This window comes from Nomascus leucogenys, chromosome 4 (assembly GCF_006542625.1).
Source record: "Nomascus leucogenys isolate Asia chromosome 4, Asia_NLE_v1, whole genome shotgun sequence".
Classification (NCBI taxonomy): Eukaryota; Metazoa; Chordata; class Mammalia; order Primates; family Hylobatidae; genus Nomascus; species Nomascus leucogenys.
The window spans coordinates 44505141-44525067 of NC_044384.1; the positions used below are offsets into that span (position 1 = coordinate 44505141).

A 19927-nucleotide genomic window follows, 5' to 3' on the forward strand; every position below is an offset into this window, starting at 1 on the left:
TTTTACACAGAATATACTATACAAATTAATCATGTAGGTACTTTAGCTACTGTATAGGAAAAACTTATTGTGTTCTCTATACTCACATTTCTGATACCAGAAGTGTATGAGGTTTTCCCATACCAAACAATTCTCCAATTTTCTGTGGACACCCACTAAGTGCCCTGTAATTAAATTTCGATGCTATCTACCTGGAATCAGATCAGCATAGATGCTTCAGGTTAAGGGCTCAGTTCTACAACTGACACCAATTGTGTCAGTTTTGGACACCAATCTGCACTTCAGACACCAATCTCATGTCCATGTTTTCACTGGTGCTTCTGACCAACTGGCTATAAATCCAAGGTTCCTACAATCACCTCTTTGAGTTTCAGCATTAGCTAGAATGGCTCATAGAATGTAGGAAAAGTTTATTTACTAGATTCTTGTAAAAGAACACAATGAAGGATCAGCCAGATGAAAGAGATGCATAAGGCAAGGTGTGCGGGAAGAACACTGGGCTTCCATGCCCTCCCTAGATACACCACCCTCCTAGTATCTCACCAAGTTCAACCTGGAAGCTCTCTGAATCCTGTCCTTTAGTTTTTTATGAAGGCCACATCACATAGGCATGAATGATTCAATCACTGGCCACTGGTGACTGAATTCAGTCTCCAGCCTCTCTCCTCCCAGAGGTCAAGGTAGGGTGGGGTTGATCTGAAAGTTCCAACCCTCTAATCACATGGTTGGTTCTCGTGGCAACTAGCCCCCATCCTGTGGTTCTGTCTTTCCAAAAGTAATCCCATTAACATAAACTCAGGTGTGGTTAAAGGGCTTGTCATCCTATTTATTCTTACCACTCAGGAAATTTCAAGAGTTTTAGGAGCTCTGTACCAGGGGATGAAGACCAAATATATATTTATTATAAATTTATTATAAATCACAATTTCACAGCTACCACTTTTTGTTCAATCTATAGATGACAAGATAAATGCTGCTAGAAACATCTCTACACTGTGACATATGGAAAATTTTTTTAAAGATTCTGTTTCACATGTTTAGAAGCTGTGATTAAATGGTAGTGAAGAACTTTCAAACCAATAAAGTTTAGGGGCTGAATTATTCAAAGCAAAATAAATCTATATTTGCTGTGAACATTACAAGAACTTGCACAAACTGATGTGCACTAGGAAAACCAAAACTATACCCCCCAAAACTAAAAACAAAACTTCTGAGAAAAGGGGGCACTGGAATTATGTACTTAGTAAGTTTAATATCGGAATAGTATAGCATGTTTACACACGTGGAATTTAAAAATAGATATCTAGCATTAGCATAAAGAAAGACTCTAGCTGTCAAGGTTAAGTGTCATTTTATTATAAATGCCAATTAGGATATGGAGAGGATTTAAGTTTTCCTTACATTATCGAAAAAAATTTGATATGCAATTGGTAATTTAAGCTCTCTAAAGGTTTGACATTATAACAATAATACATTTCCTTCTGACTTTTGACTGAATACTTCCCACACTGATTTTTACAATATCCGATAAGTTCTGCATTAGATCTCTTACAGTAATACAACTCTCTTCCTGTAGGTTATGTCTGAATAAGACTAGAGCTTTTCCAGCATTATAGAAAAGATAGAAATGTTTCTATTGTGGTATACTGACATTCAGTAAAAATGTTTTTCACATTGAAGGTTTTCCCACAACTCACAGGACTCTTCCTCAGAGTTTTTCTTTTTCTTCTTTTTTTTTTTTTTGAGACAGAGTCTCACTCTGTTGCCCAGGCTGGAATGCAGTGGCAGATCTCGGCTCACTGCAACCCCCACCTCCCAGGTTCAAGTGATTCTCATGCCTCAGCCTCCCGAATAGCTGGGACTACAGGCGCCTGCCACCATGCCCAGCTAATTATTTTTTATTTTTTTGGTAGAGACAGGGTTTCACCATGTTGGCCAGGCTGGAGAATTTTTCTTAATTTTAGTAATGTCTGAGCTCTGAGTTAAACTTTCATTATAAAAACTGAATTAATGTTTTCTCCCGTGTGGTACTGGTTTTTTTTTAAATAGGGTCTTGCTCTGTTGCCCAGGTTGGAGTGCAATGGTGGGATCATAGCTCACTGCAGCCTCAAACTCCTGGGCTCAAATGATACTTCCACCTCTGCCTCCCAAAGTGTTGGGATTACAGGCATGAGCCACCACACATGGATCCAGTGTGGTTTTAATGTAGCATAAGACTTGAACACTGATTAAAACCTTTTTCATACTCATCAATATCAACAGCATTCATTAGATTTTTTTCCTGGTATGGTGTCTCTGGTACTGAATAGAGTTGATGTATACACTAAAGGTTTTCTCACATTCATCACATTTTGACTGTCTTCTCCACAATCGACTTCCTCATGAACAGTAAGTTCAGAGAGTTGGCTAAAACTTCTGCTGCACTGAACACACTGGTAGGGTTTCTCCCCAGCATGGATTTTCTGGTGTTCAATAAGATCTGTGCATGTGCTAAAGGCTTTCCCACATGCATCACACTTATACGGCTTTTCACCAGTGTGTATTTTCTGATGGTTAATGAGATCAGAACGCTGACTAAAGCTTTTGCCACACTCATCACATGGATTTGGTTTCTCCCCAGTGTGGATTCTCTGGTGTAGGATAAGAGCTGAGCACTGACTGAAAGCCTTCCTGCACCCACTACATTTATATGGTTTTTCCCCAGTGTGGATTCTCTGGTGTTTAATGAGGTCTGAGTTCTGACTGAAACTTTTGCTGCACTGTGTGCATAGATACGGTTTTTCTCCAGTGTGAATTCTCTGATGAAGAATAAGGTCAGAACTCTGACTGAAGGCTTTCTCACAACTATTGCAATGATAAGGCTTTTCACCAGAGTGTACTCTCTGATGTTTAGTGAGGTCTGAGCTTTGACTAAAACTTTTATCACACTGATTACATGCATATGGTTTCTCTCCAGTGTGTATTCTTTGATGCTTAACAAGATCTGAACGGCGACTAAAGCTTTTAGTACAATCACTACATGGATAAGGTTTCTCTCCAGTGTGGATTCTCTGATGAAGAATAAGGTTGGAGCTCTGACTAAAGGTTTTCCCACATTCATCACATTCATAGGGTTTCTCACCTGTATGAATTCTGTGATGTTTAACAAGATCTGATCTTCGACTAAACATTTTATTGCACTGATTACATGGGTAAGGCTTCTCTCCAGTGTGAATTCGTTGATGATTAATAAGATCTGAAAGCCTACTGAAGGTTTTGCTACATTGATCACAGGGATAGGGTTTCTCTCCAGTATGAATCCTCTGATGTAAAATAAGGACTGAGCTCTGATTAAAAGCTTTCCCACATTCATTACATTTATAGGGCTTCTCTCCAGTGTGGATCCTTCGATGTTTAATAAGGTCTGAATTCTGACTGAAACTTTTGCTACACTGATTACATGGATATGGTTTCTCCCCAGTGTGGATTCTCTGATGCAGAATAAGATCTGAGCTCTGACTGAAGGCTTTCCCACACACATCACATTTATATGGTTTCTCCCCAGTGTGGATTCTTTGATGTTTTATCACATCAGAACTCTGACTAAAATGTTTGTTACACTGGTTACAAGTATAAGGCTTCTCTCCAGTATGGATTCTCTGATGTTTAATCAGATCGGAGCGCTGGCTAAAACTTTTACTACAATGACTGCATTGATAGGGTTTTTCTCCTGTATGGATTCTCTGATGTATAATAAGATCTGAGCTCTGACTGAAGGCTTTCCCACACTCATCACATGTATAAGGTTTTTCACCGGTGTGGACTCTTTGGTGTTTAATAAGGTCTGAGCTCCGACTGAAACTTTTAAAACACCAATTACAGGAATAAGGTTTCTCTCCAGTGTGAATTCTCTGATGCAGAACCAGGGCTGAGCTCACACTAAAGGCCTTTCCACACTTATCACATTCATAAGGTTTCTCATAGTGGGTTCTTCGATGCCTAAAAAGGCTTTTACTCCAAACAAAGCTTTGCCCATATTCGTCACAGTTATGAGGTCTCCTTTTAAAGACGTTCTGATCTTTTTCATTTAATTTATCCCCAAATTCACAGAATTCTCTGCCTTCAGAATCCTGGAGAACATTCTCTCTGAGACTGCTAGACTCTTCTGTCAATGGTTCAATTTTTGCTGTAATTCCCTCCTCTGAAGCTGGCTTTCCAATCTTGGTCTTGTTCTCACCATCTGGAACAATAAACAAAATCCAAATGGAATGTGTTCTGTATATTGTAAGAAAGTTTCAGGTGACACAGATTAGTATTTACCTATAAAATGTGATCATAGTGTGAGTGTTCCAAAAAATGAACATTACCCTCTGAGGAAACCTAGAAAGATTCAATAAGTAATAGATCACATTAATCATTTATAGAAGTGATGTACCAGATATGCTCTGTATGTTTGTCACAGGAGATCTAGGAATACTGAAACCTAATTAGTGATTAGTAAATTGTGACTAAATTAGAACTAATACACAAGCATTTTATTAACATATATAAGGCAAGCAGTGTGAATCTCAAAAAAGATAAAGAAGTTGGTTGGGCTTTATCTTACCACTACCCATCAATTTGGACTAAAAGTATGGTATTGACAAAAAAGAGAAAAAGAAAAACAAGGAAAAGAAAATGCTTCAATTACTTTATTTGCATCTTCTCTATCAATTTTTAGAAATGGTACAAGATTGATTGTTAACACACCAGTGGAGCATGTACTATGCTCTCAATACCTTATATAATAAAGCCACAAACAAGAATGATCCCAGTCCTTAAGTACAGCAATCACTTCAATATTGAGTTTTCATACAACTGTTTGAATTTATTATGTGAAAACATCAATAGGCTTCCAAATGGGATAATGCTGCATACCTTTCATCTTACTATGAAAATTATGGTTTTTATTTTCACTCAAATGGAGGGCCATCCTAGTTCTGCCCATAGGAATGTCTTTAGGAAGAATATCCAGGAAAATAACAATAATTACACCTGAAGAAAACTGGGAGTCACATGGTGAGGAGTATGAGGAATTCTGAGAAACTTTTTATTGCATAGAGTTTGATAATGCTTGACTCTTTCATCACTTGCATGCATTAGCTATTTTTTAAAATGAATATACCTGAGAACCACAAATATCTGAGGTGGGTCTCAGTAAATTTAGAAATTTTATTTTGCCAAGGTTAAGGACATGCCCGTGGCACAGCCTCAGGAGGTCCTGATGACATGTGCCCAAGGTGGTCAGGGCACAGTTTGGTTTTATACATTTTAGGGACACATGAGACATCAATCAATATATGTAAGATGTACACTGGTTCGATCTGAAAGGTGGGATAACCAAAGCAGGGAGGGGGGCTTCCAGATTATAGGTAGATAAGAGATAAAGGGCTGCATTCTTCTGAGATTCTGATTAGCCTTTCCAAAGGAAGCAATCAGATATGCATTTCTCTCAGTGAGCAGAGGTATGACTTTAAATAGAATGGGAGGCAGGTTTGTCCTAAGGAGTTCCCAGCTTGACTTTTCCTTTTAGCTTAGTGATTTTGGGGTCTGGAGATTTATTTTCCTTTCACATACCAAAGTAAGTAAAACTGCTGAATTACGGGAAAAAAAGGGATCTATATTTGTATATGACAATTTGTAGCAGTAAACACAGACCACAAAGTGATAATATAAATCACTCTGAAAATTGGTTACAAGAAAATGTATTGTGTTATGGTCTATATGAGCCACTGTAAGTGTACTCTGCAAGCAGTGCAATCAACTGAGTGATCATTATCTTTATGATTTAGGACATGCTATCCAACAAAAGAATCCAGATAGCTGGACCAGAATTAAATTTGAACCCCATAAGCTCCATTTTGGCTAGGCTGTAACCAGGAAGGTATACCTACCACCAACCAGGCTGGCCAGCAACTGCGATTAGGGGAAAGAAAGAAACATCATGCCCAGGAATGGTCAGAACAAAATCTTAAATTTTCAAAATGAGGTCTATAAAAAATTTCTACCTCTTTTGTCCTGGTTATTTCTAAGGAAGTGACCAAGAAGACATAATCCCTTTCTGGAAACAGCCATATTCAGTGAACAAACTTCCTTACTAAGGAGTGTGAACCAGAAAAAGGCTAGGAAGGTAGAGTTAGATACCTTTTTTGAGTTGACTTTTGAGGAGCCATTCCTATACTCAACAATACCAGATACCTATGATGGTAGGGCACATGAAAGCTTCACTGAATTTCTTTTTTTTCTTTCTTTGAGATGCAGTCTCATTAGGTTGCCCAGGTTGATCTTAAACTCCTGAGCTCAAACAATCCTACCTTAGCCCTCTAAGTAGCTAGTATTACAGGCCTATGCCACAGCACCGGTTCCCATCCAATTTCTTGGCTATCAGCCCATTGTTGAGTGGTGTTTATTACAAAAGGCATATCACTGTCAGACTACAAATGGTCTGGAGAGCTGACAACACATTCAATTTGGGTGAAAGTCTAAAACCTAAAGGGGTACTTCCAAGTGAAGGCTTCTTCCCTCTTGCCAAAGGCTCCAATTAGCAGAATCATTAGTTATAAATAAAGACTAGCTCAAAGGAATCATTAGGTTTGTTAGGGGTCCCAAAGGACTTCTGGCACTTCCCTATATTCAGTTCTTTGCAATAGGGAGGATCCCCTCTGGGACTTAAGTGATACTGAAATACAAGAACTAATACCTACTAAACATTCAGATATAGAAACAGTAACAACAGTACACTTTATCTAATTCTTCATATCAAGTTGGTCATTTTCATCAGCACTGTAATTCCAGTGTGGAGCTGTAAGAGCCTGGATACGAGTTAATATCTTGTCCATGGTATCTTGCAGGAGTTTTGTCTGTCTGAGGGAAAGCCCCCTCTCTCCTAGGGTGCCAAAGTTCCTCTATCACATCTTAGATCCACTGCAAAAGAACTCTGAAATGACTTTTACTGTCATCTGCAAAGGGATCTAAGGTTGGCATGACAGACTACAGGAGGGACTAAGTAGTAAGATGGCTCAGCTATTTCCATTCTTCCTTAATCTTTAAGCAACTAACCCAAGCAAACCAGCCAAAGTTCTAACAATTCACCTGGTTTCTGTCCATAGTGTTCATCAATTTTCCTCCTTTTATGCTCAGTGTAGCTACATATCTCTGTAACTGTCTGAAAGTGGGTGGACACTTTTGTCCACCCAATATGAATCCTAACTGCTATTTGTTACAATGGCACACACCTGAGGCTGACCACTGAGGCTGAAGTTCCCCTGGAAGAGAGTTAGCAACAATCAGGGTACTGTTTAGCTAGCTGTCTTTGAACATTCTTCCTGGATTTGGCTTGCAATCACCTCCTGAATACTCATTAACAGGCAATAAAATGAAGAAACATTTATTGCTCTGTTAACCATACAATTTGGTCAACATGTTCACTACCAATTCTCACGGACTTCCCTCAAAATCTGTTAAAGAGCCCGTGAGGCCCTTATACTTCCTCTTCCAGAAAGTCATGTCTCTGTCAGCATCCCATCGTTATTACCAACACTATCAAAAGCTGAAAAATCTGGGGTTTTACCCTGCTTGCAAGCTAACGAGTCAATCTACCCAGTTTCACAGCCCCTGGCAGAAGACATGAGAATCCTAGATAAGAAACAAATGACAGTTTATTACTCACAGCAACAGCATTAGACAGAATAGCAGTATTTGCCTTCCTGAACCCTAATTCCCACAAGGTGACACAAGTAAGTTGTGTTGCAGGACAGGAACCCTGAGGCAGGGACATAAGGACACCTGTCCTCTGCTTTAGAGGGAGACACTATCACTATATTCAAAGGTTGCCTGCTATACAACATTTTTTTTTTTTTTTTTTTTGAGATGGAGTTTTGCTCTGTTGCCTAGGCTGGAGTGCAGTGGTGCGATCTCGGCTCACTGCAACCTCGGCTCACTGCAACCTCTGCCTCCTGGGTTCAAGCAATCCTCCCGCCTCAGCTCCCGAGTAGCTGGGTCTACAGGTGCCCGCCACCACGCCTGTTTTTGTATTTTTAGTAGGACGGTGTTTCACCGTGTTAGCCAGGATGGTCTCGATCTCCTGACCTCGTGATCTGCCCGCCTCAGCCTCCCAAAGTGCTGGGATTACAGGTGTGAGACACTGTGCCCAGCCACAACATTCTTAAAACAGTCCAGAACAAATGCAGGCAATTCCTTTGCTTAAAAGATGTGTAGATCCACAAAAGCCCATGGAGAATTCTCTCTCAACCCTAACTTTAATAGAAATGATGAAAACCAGAAGATAATGGAATGTCATCTGCCAAGTGCTTAAGGAAAAGAAGTGCCAACATAGACTTGCATAATAAGATAAAATGCCTTAAAGAAAAGTTAAAATAAAGATATTTTCAGTTAAATAAAAACCAAGAAAGGTTTTCAAAAATATACCTGCACTAAAATAAATACTAAACGGAATTCTTCAAGAATAAAAAATATCCCAGATGCAAGCAAGGTAATGCAGGAATGAAGAGCACTGGAAAAGTAAAGTGTCTGGGTAAATCTAAATGTGTACTTTCTGATTAAAGCAATATGAATGTTTTATGGAGTTTATAAAATACATAAATTAAAATATATGGCAAAAATAGCACAAAAGGAGGGGATAAGAAGAACTACAGTATTATAGGGTCTCAGCATTGTCTTAGAAGTAGTAAATTAAACTCTAACAAATCCAGTGTACATGTTCTAATTTCTAAGGCAGCCTTTTTCAACCAGAGTTCCAAAAGAGAATGAAACAGAAAATGAATTGAGTGACTATTTTCTTAATTCTCCAATGATGGTACACAGTTAATACCATAGTAGATGTATAAGACAGCCTGATAGCGTTGGGGCTTAATTCTTTCACAGAATCACATGTGAGAAAGCCTAGGATGAGATAACTGTTAAAATAATAGAAGACTGTATAAATAATAAGCTAACAGAAGAAAAAGTGCAGAAACCTGATAATCTAAAATTGGACAAAAAGGAAAAAAAGAAATAGATGGAATAAAAAACAAAGAAAACAAAATAAGAAGCTGGTGCATTTAAATCTAAGCATATCAATTATATTCTATGCAAATTGACTACTCCAATAAAAAGCAAAGAAAAACCTACGGCTAACATAGTTAATGGTTAAATACTGAATGCCTTTCTCCTAGGAACAAGGGGGTAAGGCAAAGATGCCTACTCTTATCACTTCTCTTCAATATTGTACCACTTCTACTCAACATTCCTAGCCAATAAGATAAGACAAGAGAAATAACTGACACATACAAATAGGAAAGAAAACAGTCATACTGTCTTTAGAGACTACACAATCACATATACCAAAAAATCCCTATCTCAAAAAAGCTATGGGAACTTTTAAATCCATTTACTAGAACAGAATACAAAACCCTACTGTATTTATATATTCAAGCAATTAACAATCACAGTCTAAAATGTTTAATTGTACCCCAAAATGAAATACTTAGAAATTCAACAAAATATGTGCAACATTTGCATAATGAAAACAAAACTGCTCAGATAAACTAAAAAAGAACAGAAATATACAATTACTTATAAATAAGAACATTTAATATTGTTAAGATGGTAATTCTCTCCAAACTGATCTACAGATTCAAAGCAACGCCAATCAAAATCCCAGCAGGTCTTTTTTTGGATGAACTGACAAACTCGAGGAAAACAGCCTGTTGATGATAAGAGTAATGCCATCTTGAAATGAAACCACCATAATGACCTATGTTTGACTCCTGTATGCCAAGGTATTCCTGTAGCATAGATAACCCCTCATAAAGAAATGTTGCCTGTAGCAGGGATAACCCCTCATAAAGATGCTTATCTAACTTCCCCAGTGGTCGGAGTTTTTAAGAGGGTCTGAGACATGACAAGCTGCACATGTTTACCAAAAAAAAAAAAAAAAAAAAAAAAGCTTGCTACATAAAGAGTGTTTTCTTGAGGATGAGGGTGGGGATCCACAATCTTGCGGCCACCTCAGACATGACTTCTCCTCATCTCTACTAAGTGATTCTTTCTGGGAAACTGGGTTTGTTAGCCTCTTTATGTGGCCTCTCAGCTTCCTTGGCCTTTGGGGGCAGGTATGCATCCACCTGCCCACTGGGGAACACAAATTAGTTTTAAACTCTATATAGAAAGGCACAGAAGAGGCTAAACACTTTTGAGAAAGAAGAACAAAACTGGAGTAGTTACACTACCAGATTTCAAGCTTTACTCAAAAGCCACGGTAATCAAGGCAGGGTGGCATTGGCGTAAGTGCAGACATATCTATTAATGGAACAGAACAGATTTGAGAAATAGATCCAAAAACGTATGTACCACTGATCTATAATAAAGGTGGCAAGGTAATTCAATATTGAAAGGACAAACTCTTTTCAACAAAAAGTGTTGAAACTAAGCCAGGCACGGTGGCTCATGCCTGTAATCCCAGCTCTTTGGGAGGCTGAGGCAGGTAGGTCGCTTAAGTACAAGAGTTCGAGACCAGCCTGGGCAACATGGTGAAACCCTGTCTTTATAAAAAATATAAGTTAGCCAGGTGTGGTGGCGCACACCTGTAGTCCCAGCTACTTGGGAAGCTGAGGTGGGAGAATCACTTGAGCCTGGGAGATTGAGGCTGCAGTGAGCTGTGATTGCACCACAGCACTCCAGTCTGGGCAACAGAGCAAGACCCTGTCTCCAAAAACAAATGAACACACAAACAAAACAAAAGTGTCAGAAGCAGATATCATAATGACAAAAATGAACCCCAACTTTTTCCTCACACTATACACAAAAATTAACTGGAAATGTAACATAAATCCAAGCATTGAAGCTAAAAGTATATAACTTCTAGAAGAAAGCAGAGATGACCATCTTTATGATTTGGGGGCAGACAAGGATATTAGATAGGACACCAAAAGCATGAATCATAAAATAAAAAATGTAAGTTATACTTCATCAAAATTATAAACCTCTATTCTTCAAAAGACATTACTGAGAAAAAAAGTCAAGCTACAGATTGGGAGAAAATATTCACAAAGCATATATTTGACGATTATATATCTACAATATACAAAGAACTTTTACACCTCAAAAATAATACAACTCAAACAAAAGATTAGAATACACAGTTCACAAAATAAGTTATATGAATAGTTAGTAAGCACATGACAAAATGCTCAGTATCACTAGTTATCAGGGAAATAAAATTCAACCTCAAGGAGCTACTGGTAAATACCCATTACTGACAATACAACTAACATAGTTAATGGCTAAATACTGACTAGTCTGTGGACCAACTGGCACTCTCAAACACTGCTGATGAAAATACAAAATGGTATACCTACTTTAGAAAATTCTAGCAGCTTTTCATAAAGTTAAACATTTTCTTACCATACAACCCAGCAATTCTACTTCTAGATACTAATATTTATCCAAGAGAAATGAAAACATATGTCCACACAAGGACTTGTACACAAATGTTTAGAGCAGCTTTATTAACAGCCAGAAATGAAAACAATCCAAATGTTCATCATCTAGTGAATCAATAAACAAATTATAATATATCCATACAATGGAATATTATTTAGCAATAAAAAAGAATTACTGATAAAGCAACAATATGGATGAATCTCAAAAACATTATGCTGAACTAAAGAAGGCAGGCAAGTATGATTCCATTTACATGAAATGTTAGAGAAGCCCAAGCAAATATGTAGTGACAGAGAGCATATTAATGGTTGTCTAGGGATGGGGATGGACTGGAAGGAAATTTGGAAGAAGGGTGTTGATATAAAGATTCTATGTTTTGCTTGGGAGGGTAGTGGACATGGTCTATATATATGTCAAAACTCATCTAAAGCAAGCTGGGTGTGGTGGCTCGCACCTGTAATCCCAGCACTCAGGAAGGCTGAGGTGGGAGGATTGCTTGAGCCCAGGAGTTCGAGACTAGCCCTGGCAACATAGCAATATCATGTCTCTACAAAATAAAATAAATTAGTTTGGCATGGTGATGTGCAACTGTAATGCCAGCTATTTGGGAGGCTGAGGTGGGAGATCAATTGAGCTGAGCCTGGGAGGCTCAGGCTGCAGTGAGCTATGATTGCGCCACTGCACACCAGCTGGGGTGACAGAGGGAGACTCTATTCTCATCTAAAACCTCATCTAAATGCACAATTAAAAGAGGTATGTTTTATTGTCCATAAATTATGCCTGACTAAAGTAGATTTAATAAAAGTCAGTAAAAATATATTAAAAAGCAACAACACAAAAAACCTTGACCTTATATTCCATCCTTCTATTGCTTTATTTCTGTTTCCCTTTATAGCAATTCTCCTTGAAAAACTTTACTTTCTCATTTATTATTTTATATACAAAAATATGGATACATCTATATGCATATATGTACAATTAAAAAATAATACAACAAACAAAATTGAACCTTCCATTCAACTTAAAAAAATTACCATAAAGTTTCCAATACGCTAGAATTCCCCTCTACATGCTTCCCTGTTCCTGTCTTCCTCCTCCAATCTCTTTCCCCCACCTACTCTTGCAATCACTGTGCTAAATTTTATGTTTATCCTTCTCTGGCTTTCTTCAGAGTTTACCAAATATTTGTATTTTTAAGAAAGTATTGTTTGGTTTTGCATGTGTTATAGACTGACTTGTGCTTGTGCACTGCCCCCTCCCTCCCTGTCACCATCCCCAATTCATATGTTGAACCCCTAACTCCCAATGCGATTGGAGAGAGGGCCCTTAGGAAGGTAATTAAGGTTAAATGAGGTCATAGGGAGGGCTCTAATCCAATAAGACTGGTGTTCTCAGGAGAAGATGAAGAGGCACCAGGAGGCATGCATGCAGAGAAAAGCCACTCTCCGCGTGAAGAGAAAAGTCATGTGCAAGCCATGGAGAGAGGTCTCAGGAGAAACCAACTTTGCTGGTCCCTTGATTTGGGACTTTCAGCCTCCAGGACTGTGAGAAAATAAATTTCTGTTGTTTAAGCCACCCAGTAGATGGTATTTTGTTATGGTAGCACTAGCAGACTAAAACAGGATGTTTTTGAACTTTATATATTTATGGAATTCTACTTGTATTCTGTGGCTTGCTTTGTTTGCTCAACATTACGCCTGGAGGATCCACCCATGTTGATGTATGTAGCTGTAGTCCATTCATGTTTGCTACTACAGCGTAACATACACTACAATTTATTTACCTATTCTCTTTCAATAAACAATAACATTTTGCTATTATAAACAATGTTGTTACGAATATGCTTGTATATCTATCTTGGTACACATATACAAATGTTTCTCTAGGTTATATAAACTATAAGTTATATATCCAATTTATATAACCTTGACTTGTTTGGGTCTCAACTAGGTATTTCCAAAGTAGTTGAACCAATTTAGACTTCCATCAGGATGGTGTATGAGGAATTCACATTGTTCTATGCTGTAACCAACATTTGGTCTATTCTCTTTTTAGTCCATTGTCATTAGGCTTTTATCTCTGAAACTTCATCAAAACTGCATTTATTAAAGTCCCTAATAGGCTCTATCTTGACAAAGCCAATGGTCACTTCTCAATCTTTTTCTGGATTGATTTGAATAGTTGATTACTCTCTTCTTAAAACATTTGATTTCTTCTCCCTAACTTACCTTTCTCATTATCCTGTATAAAGAACCCCAATGGCTTCCTATTACATTGGGAATAAAATTCCAAGTCCTTACTATAGTTTATAAGGTTCCACATGATCTGGTCCCTTTCTTTCTCTCTGCCCTCATTTCATTCCACTACCACCCCTAATACCTGTCTACCCCAGGCTCCCTCTGTTCCTGATACATTTAGGAGCCACTGGGATTTGCTACTCCCTCTTCCTGGAACACTCTCAGATAGTCATATGGCTTGTTTTCTCACTTCATTTATAGCTCTACCCAAATTTTACCATTGCAAGGAGGTGTAAGACTTGGAGCGCCTCTGCATTTTTGAGGTGACAGATACCACAGCTCAATGAGCTGAAATGACCAATTTAATTAACTTGTAACGTTGCTACTTTTGAGTGAGACTCTTATTACCAGGATAACTAATGGTATTGGAAGTGCCAGTGGCAGTCATGGATGCTGTATAGAGCCTCTCACAAGCCTCCATAGAGAACCACCCTGGAGTAGGGCCAGATCTTCTGTCAGCAACAATTTTCTATATGAAAAACAGATCCTGGCTTACTATTGGGCACTGACAGAGATTTCACACTTGAACACAGAGCACCAAATGACTACACATCAGACTGTTCATTGTGTATTGGTTGTTATTCCACCAAATCACACACAAAGCAACGTTCCATTGCAAAAGAAAGTCTAGAAGAAAAGTAAATTCCATATGCAAGTGACTAGGATTCCATAGTACCTGGTCCTATTGCTTCACTACCTCTGCCCCTCAATTTATGTTTATAGTCTCATGGGAATTTCCTATTATCAGTTAACAGCCGAGGAAAAATTACAGAACTGGTTTACAAATGGTGGGGAGTGGCACCAGCCAAAAGTAAATAGCTTTCATTTACACCCCTACTCAGAAGTGGCCTCAAACACACTGGTGAAGGCAAATCCTCCCAGTGGGCAGAATTTCACATATGTACCTAGTTGTCCACTTTTCATGAAAGGTAACATAGCCTAAGGTATATGTTTATATTGATTCATGGGTAGTGACTAATGGGTTATTTGATTATGTAGGTACCTGGAAAGAACAAGATTGGAGGACTGGAAGCAAAGATTCTGGGGGAAAAGTATGAGGATGGAATTCCCAGAATGGGCAATGAATGTGAATATATTTGTGTCCCATGTGAATCCTCACCAAAGGGCATCCACTGTGGAGAAGCCTTTCCATCTACTTTATGACTGTCAATGAGTCCCTTTTCCAATGCTTATCCAATAGCCTCATGTACAAAGTAGTCATGGCAGCGGGAATGAAAACTATATATGGGCTCAACAATAGGGACCTCCCCTCATTAAGGTTGATATGCCTATCCCAACTGCTATGTGGCCAAGCAGCTAACAGCCAAGACCAAAACCAAGCCCCTAAAAAGGTACCATTCCCTGGAAATGCGGGCAGATTCATTACATTGAACCACTTCTATCAAAAAGAGGGCAGCAATTTGTTTACAAAGTATTAAATACATAGTCCAGGTACAAATTTGCATTGACTTAAGGTTATGTTTATTACCACGGTATTCGATACTCTGTTGCCTCCAAATAACTCATTTTTCAGGAAAGAAAGTATAGCAGTGAATTCACATACATGTAATTCATAGGTCTTGCCATATGCCCATTAATCCAAAAGTATGTGGAATGATCTGCTAAAGGCTGAGTTATGTCAACAACACAACACCCTGTAAGTCTGGGGTGCTGTCATATAGATGCAATATATGCCTTAAATCAAAGGACAATAAATATTGTTTTTTTCACCGTGGCCAGAATACATACACAGGTACAGGAACCAAGGGTGGAGGAAGAGTGAGAATGGTTCCTCTTATTAGAGACCTAATAATTTGCTTGTATTATTTTTGCTTCCTATCCCCATAATTGTTGGCATGGTGAGTTTGAAGTTCTAGTGCTCAAAGGAGAAATGTTTCCACCATGGAACAAAGTCATGATTTTGTTAATTTCAAAGATGAAACTGTCTCCTGGTCATTCTGGGATCCTCATGCTGCTGAACCAACATAGAAGGGATCACTTTACTGGCCAGGATGACTGATCTCAATTACCAAGGGGGAATTGGTTGCTGCAACATAGGAAGGGCAAGAAAGTCTATGTCTGGAACTCAAGAGGATTCAATAGGATGCGTCTTAGTCCTCTCATGTCTAGTAGGCCTAGTCAGTGGTACACTGAAGCAGCCTGAAAGAAGCAGGATTACTGAGGACTCAGATCATCCAGGAAAGCAGCTTTATATTACTTAACTACGTAAAGAAATTTATGCCACCAAGGTGCTGGCAGAGAGTAAGGGAGATATAAAAGGGTAATGGAAGAAGAAAATTAGGATTATCAATTTAGGCTTTGTGAATAGCAAAAACAGTAGCCGTCATGTTTTATGTTAATTATGTCTTTTCCCCATCTCCTTCACCGTTTTATATGAAGGGCACTAATGGTAGTTAAATTCCAGGTTTCCGGTGGGAATATGATTTAATTATGTCAACCTGAAATGAAATGGCAGCTTAAGGGACTTTGTTTTTTGGCTATGTTGGGGTGGATATTGCAGGATAAAAGTGGTGGATTATAATGAATATTGTCCTTTTACCCCTCCAGATCTACTCTCCAACCTGCTCTGTGCCCCACCCTGCTCTGTACCAGGAGACTAATGTTGACAGACTGCACCACCTGGGGTTCCATGCCCTCTGGTATGCAAGTAGATTTGGGAACAAGTGGGAAAATAGTAGAGTGACTAACTGTACTGGTTTGCTTAAAACTGAAGGGACTATTGCAGATTTCAGTGCTAAATTCCAGGCAAATTGGGATGAACTGGTCACCCTACATCCTGGCTGTCTCCTTGCTGGGCCACTAGCTGAGCCTTTTAGCAAAGGCCAGAGCTCCTATCAGATGGCTAAATCCTACAGCTATACTTTCCAGAGCCTGGTAATCAATCTTTCCCCTGGTCCCCGAAGACCTACAGGTAGTAACTGCTCCCCAGTGTTGTCTGATCCATGGCTGTTCTCCATCCCTTGCTGATTTCTGTAATCATGCCCATCCTCTTCATGAAACTTTGAATTACTGCACTGGAATGAGCCATCTGTTTCCTGCTAGTATCCTGACTGATATATCCTGGCTGAATTTCTCCATAACCATTATCATTATCTGATAATATAATGAGCATTCATTTATTTTCTCCTTCCCTGCACTAGCATATAAGCACTTTGACAGCAAAGGCTTTGGGTGTTCAGCTCACTGCTATATCCCCAGCACTTAGAACAGTTATTGGCACAGAGCAAACCCTTAATAACTAATGTTATATGGCTAGTAATTAATAAGGTATGATCTTATTAGTAAACATTTATCAATAATAAATATTTGGTGAATTAGATGAATGATTTTAAGGATATATTAATGTTAGTAGTGACTATTTCTAGAGGGTGGAGCTGAAGGTTATTTAAATTTTGTTTTGTGTTCTCCTTTACAAACTGACTTTAGTATAACTGTATTTCTCTATAATAAAACGTTATTTTATACATATTCTAAGAGACAAACACAAGGACTAAGTATATCAATTTATGTAAAACTGCAAGGAGGAGGTCAAATTCTGCAGTGATTCTCAGGAAAGATAAGAGCTAGATGTCTAGGAATAGATTATTAAGGAAGGACAAGTTCTAGATATAGGAGAGAAAAACTAAGTAAAATAAAATAAAGATGCTCCAAGACTAAAAAGCAGAAGATCTAGAGTGAGAAAAGGAACAACTGAAGGTGACTCATAGGAAAAACAGTGCAATGAGGACAAACCAAAAAGAAGTAACATATGATGTGGAAATGAGACCCTACAGAACACCTGAAAAACGCTGAGATCAAAATTATCTTACTTAAAATAATAGTGGCTACCAATTATAAAGAATTTACTGTAAGCAAAATCTGTGCTCAGAGTTTTACGTTAAGGATCTTGTTTAGTTTTTTTTTTTTCTTGGTGTTTTTTTGGAGATGGCATTTTACTCTGTCACCCAGGCTGGAGTGCAGCGGTGCAATCATAAGTCACTGCTGCCTCTGAACTCCTAGGCTCAAGCAATCCTCCCACCTCAGCCTCCTAAATAGCTAGGACTACAGGCACACACACACCATCATGCCTGGCTAATTTTTTACATTTTTGTAGAAATGGGGTCTCACCTTGTTGCCCAGGCTGGTCCTGAACTCCTGGATTCAAGCATTCCTCCTGCCTTGGCCTCCCAAAGTGTTGGGATTACAGGTGTGAGCCACTGCACCTGGCCTGTTATAGTATTAGTGTACCCCAGTGAATCCTATCTCCCAGTACCTATATCCCTGTGTAGTTACCTTCTATAATGACTTTAGAACTGGTCATATGACCTGCTTTCATCAATGAGACATTAACAGATGAAACACAAACGTAGGTATGAAAAGAGCTTGCCTTCTCTTTGACTGGAAACAAGCTGTCCTGTGAAAAAGTCCAGGGTCGCCTGCTGAAGACATGAGGACTCAAGCCATAGCCAGCACTAACAGTCTGACATTGAGACAATGTGATTGAAACCATCCTAGACCCTGGCCCCAGTAGAGTCAGCCCTGAGATGACTGCAAAATGACCCCAGAAAACACCAAGAGAAAAAAAAAATTGCCCAGGTGAACCCAGCTCAAGTTGATGACCTACAGAACAATAAGAAATAATGTGGTTTAAGAAGTCTGATGTTTTAGGCCACTAAATTTTGGGGTTCTTTATTCTGGAGTAATACATAGATACAAATCTCAAAATAACTTCAAGGTATGAATTACTATGCACTTGAAAAGTGAGGAAACAGAATCGTAAAATACATGAGTAACTTAATGGAGCCAGTTAAGTGACAAAACTACTGTTTGAATCTAGGTTGTCAGACTCCAGAACTTTTAACTATGCCCCTACAGTAGATAAGAAAAATGACCAAAACTGACAGATTAGCAATGAGGTCATTATACAGGGAAAAATGAATGACTTTGGGGTCTTAAAAAAGTGGAGAGAGCTGCATGAGAATTTGATTGCCAGATTTTGAAATAAAGTCATGTGACTATGCTTGGTACACTAAAGAGGTAATACTGCCTAACAGAGTTAAGGGGGATCATTTGAAGACACTAGCATAGGGTGACACCCCCTCGTCCTCCCCACCCCACCAAAGCCACTAACAAAGATATAACACCCTGCCTCTCACCTGACAGAAGGTGATGCTCTTGAGATTCATAATTGAACTGGATCTCCATGGGCTGCAACTGGACACCTCAGGGTGCAAGTGGAGAATTACCATTTCCTCTGTAAGCTTTTCTTGTCCACATAAAGGTCTGGGACCTGGAGGCAACTGGGCACCACTGGGCTTGGAAAGGAATCATTGTGCTGACTACAGATGTGATCTCTGAGACTAGACCACCAGAAAAATCCTCAAGATATAAAAGAAGGAGAAAACAAAAAAATCTCATTTGACTTCCAGTTGCTTTTCTCTCCGAATGTATTAGGCTTCCTCCCCATCATCCAAGAGCCAGGGGATTAACCCACTTAAGACACACATTCCCCATTCCAAGTCTAGAGATGTTCAAACAAAATTAGGGGTTAATGCTACCAAAAAAAGGTATAACTGGAAAGATAACGCAGAGGGGGGAATTTTACAGTGAATTCTAGTGTTTAACACTACGTTATTAGCTGCCCTTCCTATCCAAAAACAACACTACTGATCATTTTTCTTCCCCTTTTGCTTTTTCCAACACTCACAAATTCAGGTGGCTCTTTCCCAGTACGGTAGGCTGATTCGTGTGGATGCACCACGCTTGGTGACTCCACCCACCCCACAGAGTTTCTGGCGTTCATTCGGTTGAACCCAAGGCCAGCAAGGGCTGACTGGGGACAAACCGAACACTAGGCCGTGAACCAATCGGCTCTCCGTGCCCGGGAGCGACCCCGGGGGCCTTCACTCTCCAAGGACTCGAGAAACCACGCACAGTTTCCTGGTGGCGCTGTGAGGCCGCTCGTTAGGCAAGATCACCCGGAATTCCTCTGCTATCCGCGAGCCGACATCACCCTTACCTCGACTCGGTCACCGGACCGCTGTGAAGCCTCACACCCGGCGAACCCGCCATCGCCCTGTCCGCTCTAGGAATCTGGGAGGAGTGTTCAGCTCTATGGCGCTTCACCGCGCAGGCGCAGGGCGGGGGTGGGGCACCGGGTGAGGGAGGGT

General features: G+C 39.4%; 1 protein-coding gene across 2 annotated transcripts; it reads right to left on the minus strand.

Moving 5' to 3' along the window:
- Positions 1 to 873: 873 nt before the first annotated feature.
- Positions 874 to 19862, minus strand: LOC100579694 (zinc finger protein 271). Of its 2 annotated transcripts, none has more exons than XM_003261928.4 (3): positions 19777 to 19862; positions 18914 to 19136; positions 874 to 4219 (listed from the first exon to the last, which is right to left on the minus strand). In XM_003261928.4, exons 2-3 carry the CDS (start codon positions 18960 to 18962, stop codon positions 2256 to 2258), a joined length of 2013 nt encoding a protein of 670 aa, XP_003261976.3. In that variant the 5' UTR covers positions 18963 to 19136; positions 19777 to 19862; the 3' UTR covers positions 874 to 2255. The 2 variants fall into 2 exon arrangements, with proteins under 2 accessions (XP_003261976.3, XP_030666431.1); XM_030810571.1 differs by lacking the exon at positions 19777 to 19862 and adding an exon at positions 19465 to 19766.
- Between the last annotated feature and the right edge of the window lie 65 nt (positions 19863 to 19927).